The 8,005-nt window shown below is 37.8% G+C and overlaps 2 protein-coding genes across 2 annotated transcripts; both read right to left on the bottom strand.

Moving 5' to 3' along the window:
- Positions 1–3,415: 3,415 nt before the first annotated feature.
- Positions 3,416–6,199, bottom strand: LOC149170529 (uncharacterized). Its single transcript, XM_089425619.1, has 2 exons — positions 4,319–6,199; positions 3,416–3,946 (listed from the first exon to the last, which is right to left on the bottom strand). Exons 1-2 carry the CDS (start codon positions 6,197–6,199, stop codon positions 3,416–3,418), a joined length of 2,412 nt encoding a protein of 803 aa, XP_089281745.1.
- Positions 6,200–6,226: 27 nt separating this feature from the next.
- Positions 6,227–7,612, bottom strand: LOC149170528 (uncharacterized). The gene is made up of 2 exons (XM_089425618.1): positions 7,099–7,612; positions 6,227–7,005 (listed from the first exon to the last, which is right to left on the bottom strand). The coding sequence occupies exons 1-2, from the start codon at positions 7,610–7,612 to the stop codon at positions 6,227–6,229; spliced, it is 1,293 nt and encodes a 430-aa protein (XP_089281744.1).
- Between the last annotated feature and the right edge of the window lie 393 nt (positions 7,613–8,005).

Below are 8,005 nucleotides of genomic sequence, written 5' to 3'. Positions count from 1 at the left end.
TTTGTTTCTTGAAAAAGTTATGTACATTAAAGTAAGGGTCATTGTGTTTAAAAAAAAAAAAAAAAAAACATGTTGTATGTACAAAAGGGTATTCAATTTTCAGAAAATATGTTTTTGCATCTAGATAGAGAAAGTTATTATGTAAATATTCTTGAAAATAATAATCTCTTGAAAGTATTGTTTGGCTAGATGAATTGTGTTGATTTCTTTATTTAGGTGCATAAAAGGGTTTTATGCATAAAAGATGGTTAGCTATGGTAATTTATTGAAAGGGAAGCATGAGAAACTTGCATGTAGAAAGATAGAGAAATGACGTTATATTAACTTCTTTTTGAAAAAGAAGTATGTATTTGTTTACATGAAAATAATAGTTAATGATGGTAGAATTCTAGAGAAGGGAATATGTGTTGCATACATTAAAGAATGGTTATTATGATAAGCTCTTGCATACACAAAGAATATTCATTGTGTTATAGAGATATATTCTTCACATGGATAGAAGAACTATTAAGCTATATTTCTTTAGAAAAAATTATGTGATTACTTTTATGCTGTCATTATTATGTTAGTTTCTTTTGGAATAAGATCATGTATGTACATGCAAGATTTTTATTAGTTTTTGTTGGAAAGAATATACATTTGTATGCGGGAAATGATAACATGTCGTGTTAGTCTACATCGGAAAATATTCTTTGGGAAATAAGATGACTTACATGCACAAAAAACATAGTACTGTGTTGGTTTCCTTGGAATATATATATGGGTAATGTTGGTATGCTTTACTGCATTAGTTTTATGGATAAGAAAACATGTTTTGTATTCCCTATTGTGCTAGATTTCCTTGAAAAGGAAACATGTGTTTGCATGCTCTATTGTGTTAAGCATTCTTTTGGAAAGTGTATGCATTCGCATAGGAACAACATTCGTTGTGTTAGCTTTCTTTATGCATTTGCATGCACCAAAAGCAATAGCTGAAGGGCTAGTTCTCTTGATAAAATTTATGTAATTCGCATGCACGAAGATCATAACTGATGTGTTAGTTTCCTTTAAAGGAATGTTTGGACAGTTGTAGTGATTTGTCTTGCAAGAATGTGTGCTTGTGTAAAGGAAATATTAGTTAATGTGGTATTTATTTTATAGACATGCTTTGATGGTTACATGCTTATAACTAGTGCATATGTAGTGTTGTTAAAGGAAGCATGTCGCGATATTTTGCTTACATTTCATGAATGTATATGAATAGATGGTGAAGCATCAACTAGTATAGATTTATGAATTGGTTGATTAATACTTTATGTAATCATGATATCAACGTATGTTGACGACAATAATGGCAGGAAAGGTTATGCTTAACATGGTGGAAGGTAAATAATTAATGGTCCATGCATATGAGTGCGAGCTGCAGGATGGTCACAAATATATGAAGATTGGAGATTTGTGGGTAAATGATGTCATGATGATTGTAATAGCTTATAACAAGTTATGTTGTTTTTTAGATGATATTCTTTGTAATATTTTATAACAATGGTCAAGTGATGGACTCTCTTATAACCATTAAGTGAGGAGTGAACACCCTCACAACCGTTTAATAATAAAATTAAACGTTCGATGGTTTTCACCCTATGGGGTTTCCGGGGGATATCAGTGTCTAATGATGTGGTTGTCTGTTGTGCCATTTTTACAACGTTGATTCCTTACATGATGTGATATTTATATTGTCAAGAATATGATTAACTAATAGAGTTAAAATAATCATGGAATTGATGCAAGGTTACATCAAAAGTTTATGTTAATATGCTACAATAGTGATTGTTAATGGTTATGTAATTTAGTATTCTCTTACTAAATTTACTCTATGTAATGATGAAGATTCTATCTAATGGTTAGTGAGGAATCTAGAATAGTAATTTGGATAGCTACTTGTGGGTAAATTATGTAAAGCATTTCTAACTCCATACATTTTCATGTGAGGTTACCGAAATGTTACAACGTACTTGTTTAAATATAACTAAGTGGAGTATGAATTGTTGACAAGGTGTGAGATGATCAATTAAAACCTTCATAAAAAAAATAGAAATGAAAGTGAAAATGTTGTGTTAAAATGTTGTTTTTTGGTGAGCGCCCTACCTCATTGGTTGTAATGAAGCTTTATAACTTTATTTTTTTGGCAGTGTTTGATTCAAATTGATATGGAGAAATTTAGTTGCAACTCAATGAGATGTCAATTCCAAGAAACTTGTTTTGCACAACCAATTGTCTCCTGCAAAGTTCATGGGAATTGAACATGATTGATATAGAGTTGAATGCAATTGTGTTTGTGGCAGTGAAGACATGAGAATATGAAACAAAACTTTTATTGTTATCACTCAAATGGCGTCTCTTTCTTTTGTAGAGCAAAATTGAGTTGAGATGATCTATAATTTGTGATTTAGTATTAAATTATTTTTTAATTAAGTTGTAAAGGCATGTTAATTAATATTTATCAATAGTTCATAATAACAATGGTTTTAATATTAATTTAACAACTAAATTATAACTAGCACAGTTATACAAATTAAATCAATAGTAATTATAGATGGATATCAAAACACTTTGTTTCTAATCAAAATACTTAGTTCCTAAAACGTTTCGTATCATTTAAAAAAATAAAATATTAAAACAAATAAAATATATCATTAGCCCTTTTCAAAAAAATTCTAAATATTATATGTGTCTATGATTTGTGATTTGGTACAAATTCATTGAATTTTACATTCACTTTCAATAAAACCAGGAATAAAGTTGCAGTCGATTAAACTGCTTTAAAAAATTCACACGTTAATGTTTTGCATGGTAACTGAGACCAATCTTTTGTGTTTGATTCTAGGAAAAAAGATAAAACAATTTTAACAAACCAATTGAAACATCTTTTGTGTTTGATTCTAGGAAAGAAGATAAAACTATTTTAATAAACCAATTGAAACAAATGAGAAATTGAAGACTAACCTCCCAATAAATGCGGAACAATATCTAATGACTTGAAAAGTGGGATCCTGATAATATCTCAGTTGGAGTTTCAAATCCTTTGATCTACAAGAATAATATACATTAATCGCACAAAAGGAATTAAAAAAAAAAAACAAAACAAAACAAACTTCTTGAATTCAAAAAAGATAAATTTCTTGAATTAAAATCTTTTTTTTTTTTTAACAGGGACGGTTATGGTGCTTTATATTAATCTTAGGCAAAATGCCAAATTCTGATTACACTTTGAACTTCTTTGTCCTGCTGCATTTCTTTGCTGAAAATGTAGTTGTAGCTTACAGTTTTCTTCCTAAGATAGACCCCTACTGAGATGATTTCAGCAATTTTCCCCCACTTGAAAATACAAACAAATTGGTTTAGGAGCAGGCAGTAAACCATGACAGCAGATTAATTACGGAATGGGCTCCCATGATTCTTCATCCTCTTTCTTTTTGGTCCCAGCAAAAAGGAGGACAGCTTTATTGGCTTCGATATCCGCCTTTTTATTGTGGATTCTTAGCACGTGGTAGTATTTCAGATCCTGAAAGCTTTTTTCCATATCTTTGGTCTTGATGATCAGCCTTGCAAGGTTGAGGTCCTGTACTGGGGTGTTGGAAATCATTGCATTTATAATGACTTGAGAGCCACCTATGACGATTGCTTCCTTTATGTCCAGATCTTTGAGGATCTTGAGACCTTGGAATAGGGCTAAGGCTTCAGCTTGGATGCTGGTAGTGTAATCTAGTCCCAAGACGTAGGAGTAAATTTTTTCGCCGGATTTGTTTAGGACAACGCCTCCTGCACCTGCTTTGCCCGGATTTCCCTTAGCAGCTCCGTCAAAGAAAAGGAAGTTTCTTGCTTGCGATTTTAGCCACTCTTGAAAGTCATTCTCAGATTTTCTTATTTGCCATTCTTTGAGGGTGGGGACTTTTTTGTCTGCTAGCTGAAATGGTAGTTCAAGCTGTGATCCCCATGGTATGTCCTATTGTCTGAGGTTGTTGTCATCTTTTATATCCATTAGGCATTCCTTTATATGGCTTTTTATCTTGGCTTCCAGGGCTTTGTAATTCTGCTTTGTGTCTCTAAAGATTCTTTTGTTTCGCTCTATCCACAGCTGCCAACAGATGATTTTTGGGAGGACAGCCCAAGTTGCTTTGATAATTAGATTTTTGGGGGGAGGACCTGGGAATCTGTTTGACCATTCAGCGAAAATATCGTAAGAGGAGCCAGGGACAGCGAAATTTGGATCTAACTCGTGAGTGAATTGGGACCAAATTTGCCTGGAGAAATTACATTCAAGCAGCAGGTGATTTACAGTCTCAATGCTTTCATTACATAATGGGCACATGGAAGGACCGTGGAAGCCTTTTTTCTGCAGATTGTCATACGTTAATATTTTCCCGTGACAGAATGCCCAGGCAAAGAAATCGACCTTGGGCCATGAGGGCTGACGCCAAACGCTTTGCCACGGGGCTGGATTCTGAGGGACGTGGGGTTTCTCAATCAGTTTGGCGTACCCCTGAGCGACTACATAGCCTTTGATGTTTGATCCCCAGCCCATCTCGTCTCTCTTCTTCAAATGCGTGGGAGCCAGTCCTTGGAGGGCGTCTAACAGCGTGCTCCACTCAGCTTTCAGATTGTCCGGCACATTTAGATGCTTCCAGCCTGCCCAAATCAGATTGCTCCAGCAAGAAATATCCCACAGAGATTTCATTCCTTCTCTGTCCATCCAACAGCGCAGCGAGTTAATGGAGGCTCTGGCTTCAATTGGCTCTTTGTTCATGATTCTGTCAGACCAGATATTGATTTTTTTACCATTGCCTGGAATCCAGAAGGAGTGGTCGATGATTAGAGATGCGGCTCTGTCATAAATTTTGAGGAAAGTCGAGTTAGCCAGGCGGATCACATTTTTTAAGCATCTTAGTCTTGGTCCTCTGAAATATTTTTTCCAGATCACCTTTTGGGCCCAGCCAGGATTGGGGGCGATGATCCTCCACACTATTTTTGCAGCCATTGCTACATTTTGTTGACGAAGATTCTTAAAATTTAGGCCACCTTCCCATAGAGGCTTGGATATGGTATCCCAGCTGACAAGAGGAATTTTTTTTTCATTTTGTTTCCCTCCTTTCCAAAAAAATCTCCTTATGTATTCCTCCATTTTGTTTAGGATAGATGCCGGAGCGAGGAGACCTGCAAACTGGAATAAGGGCAAGCTGTTAAGAACTGATTTGATTAGAACTGTTTTGCCTGCAGCATTCAGCCAGGAGTAACCCCAGGCTTGGATCTTTGCCTTGAACTTTTCTAACAGAGGAAGCCAATATTTGCTGGTAGATATCTTTTGAGATATTGGAAGTCCCAGATATTTGAAGGTTGACCAGGTGGAGGAAGCTTCGAAACCCAAACATCTTGATATGGCAGATAGCAGCCTAGGCAAAGTGTTCCAACTGAAAATATGGCATTTGCTTTTATTGACCACACTGCCTGAAGCTTCACTAAATTCGTCCAGCGCCTCTTTAAACTTTGTAGCAGAAGGAACAGACGCAGGACCTAGCAACAATGTGTCATCTGTGAATAAAGCATGATTGATATTTTTGGTTCCTTTAGCAATGCGCAATCCATTGATCTCTTGGTCCTGCAGCTTTTTATCAAGCAGGAAGCTGAGGGCTGAGGCCTGTATGACAAAGAGCAGGGGGGATAGAGGGCACCCCTGCCTGAGTCCTCTCGAGGCTTTAAAGAAGTCAGTGGCTCTTCCGTTAACAATAGGAGCTATCCATGGCTCCGAAATGCAAGCCCGTATCCAATTAATGAATTTTGTACCAAAACCTAGCTTACACATGACATTCAATAGAAAGTTATGATTGACTCGATCAAAAGCATTTGCTAAATCAAGTTTGATCACCATACCTTGTTCTTTACGGAGTTGACTCGAATGTATTGCTTCCTGGACCAGAATAAAATTGTCCACGATCTGCCTCCCATAGATGAAACCTCCTTGGTTCTCTGGGATTATTTTGGGAAGGATAAACTTCAATTTGTTTGCAATTACTTTGGTGATCAACTTGTACCCTGTATTACATAGAGAGATTGGCCGAAATCTGTTGAAGTTGTTGGCCCCTCTTTCTTTGGGTATGAGTGCTAAAAACGCAGAGTTTGTACTGCCTCCGATTTTCTGAATGTTTTGGGATTTTTGGACCATTTTGAGAAGATCTTTTTCAATAATTGGCTAGCACGCTTGGAGGAATCTAGCTGAGAAACCATCCGGTCCTGGGGCCTTGTCCGGATCCATGTCGAAGAGCGCCTTTTTCACCTCCTCTTTTGTGACTTTGGTCTCCAGCAATTCATTGATTCGTTGAGAGATTACAGAGGGTATATTATGCAATATCTCCGGAGAATGACTTGGGTTCTTGTCTTCACTATATAAGATCTGAAAGTGAGTAAACGCAGCTCTCTTTATATGCTCGAAGTCCTTATGGATATCTCCCTCCTCTTTAATTTCTGAGATAGTGTTGAAGCATTTCCTTGCCTGGGCTTGCTTATGAAAATAGGCAGTGTTCCTATCCCCTGCTTTGAGCCAGAGGTTCCGAGATTTCAATCTCCAATACTCTTCTTCAGCTAAACAGGCCTTGTGATATTGCTGTTGTAGATGTGTTTCTTGTTCTACTGAGTCCTTAGTAAGTACTACGTTTTCCATACCAGTTTGATGAGAAATAAGAGCTGCTTTAATGGATTTCCTTGTTGTGGTTGGGCTGGGCAGCGTTTTGGCCCATCTTTTTAGGACTCTTTTCCTTCTTCTGAGTCTTTCCTCCCAAATGTAGAATGGCGATCCATTGACCGAATGGTTCCAACATTCTTTGACTATTTGCATGAAATCATTCTCCTTTACCCAAAGAGGACTGAACCTAAATGGGATGGGGCCCAGATCATGGTGAGCTAACAATTCTAACATAATGGGCTTATGATCAAAGGTGTTGTTGGCAAGGATATTCATTCTAGGCTCTAATCCTAGCAGCAGAAAGGAGCTTTGAATTATAAACCTATCTAGCCTGGCGGCAATGTGGCCAGGGCCCAATCTTTTATTAGTCTAAGAGTACTTACCTGAGGAGGGTTTAATGTCCAGCATATCCCAGTCTTGCACTATGTCCTCAACCCATTCTCTAGCCGGATCTCTGACTATGCTGCCTCCCCTTTTTTCTGAAGGGTGAAGGGTAAGATTGAGATCGCCAGCAACTATTATGTTCTCCAAATCTGTCTGATCTGCTTGCTGTCTTAGAGAGTCCCAGCATACTTTTTTTTCCCCAACGTTGACTGGAGAGTAAACGTTGAAGAGGCAGAACGTTAGCTTAGTGTCCAGATTCTGCATTTTTAGCATCAACCAATGGGTTTCCCTGGTCTCTAATATGACTGTAAACTTATTGGGGTTCCAGAGAGTACCTATTCCTCCTGAGGCGCCCCGGGCGGAGATTGCTCTTGCTTCACTTTTATTCCAAACTTTCTTGCTTGTTTGGAGGAAGACTATGTCTTCCAGTTTTGTCTCCTGGACGAGAAGTAGATCTGGGGTTTCTGTCCTAATTAGGCTTCTGATGGCTTCTTCTTTCATTTTGCTCCCCATCCCTCTGTAGTTCCAGGAGATGACCTTCATTATTTATGTTTCAGATGAGCTCCCTTCGAGCCTTGGGGCAGGTTTTTCAATATCTTTGGCTTTGAAGCTAGCATTTTTTCCAAGGTTGGCTGGCTTCCCTGGAGTTTTTCTTTGTAAGTCTCCTATTCCCTTTTTTCTCTATCTGTTTTCCGGCCTCTTGTTGATCTTCTTACCGGGGTGTGGGATTCTCCTATTTCTCCTTCCTCTTCTGATTCCTCCGTTTGCTGCTCTTCTTCTTCTTCTTCCGTGAACATGCCTTTTGGGCTTGGTCTTTTGAGAGAGGCCGGTGGAGCTTCTTCCTCGTCCTCTTGGGCTGTGACTTTGAGGTTTTCCACTTCTCTGGGGGAAGCTGGGGTTGAGCTT

Source organism: Pinus tabuliformis, chromosome 4_2 (assembly GCF_031772625.1).
Source record: "Pinus tabuliformis cultivar Carrire ecotype Pingquan chromosome 4_2, CPIR1, whole genome shotgun sequence".
Classification (NCBI taxonomy): domain Eukaryota; kingdom Viridiplantae; phylum Streptophyta; class Pinopsida; order Pinales; family Pinaceae; genus Pinus; species Pinus tabuliformis.
This window is presented reverse-complemented; position numbering and strand designations above follow the sequence as displayed.

Coding starts and splice junctions, on each gene's coding strand:
- LOC149170529 (XM_089425619.1), bottom strand. CDS start 6,199: ATGGTCCAAAAATCCCAAAACATTCAGAAAATCGGAGGCAGTACAAAC. Junction 3,947..4,318: donor GTAATGAAAGCATTGAGACT/GTAAATCACCTG, acceptor CTACCATTTCAG/CTAGCAGACAAAAAAGTCCC.
- LOC149170528 (XM_089425618.1), bottom strand. CDS start 7,612: ATGGGGAGCAAAATGAAAGAAGAAGCCATCAGAAGCCTAATTAGGACA. Junction 7,006..7,098: donor GGACATTAAACCCTCCTCAG/GTAAGTACTCTT, acceptor TTCTGCTGCTAG/GATTAGAGCCTAGAATGAAT.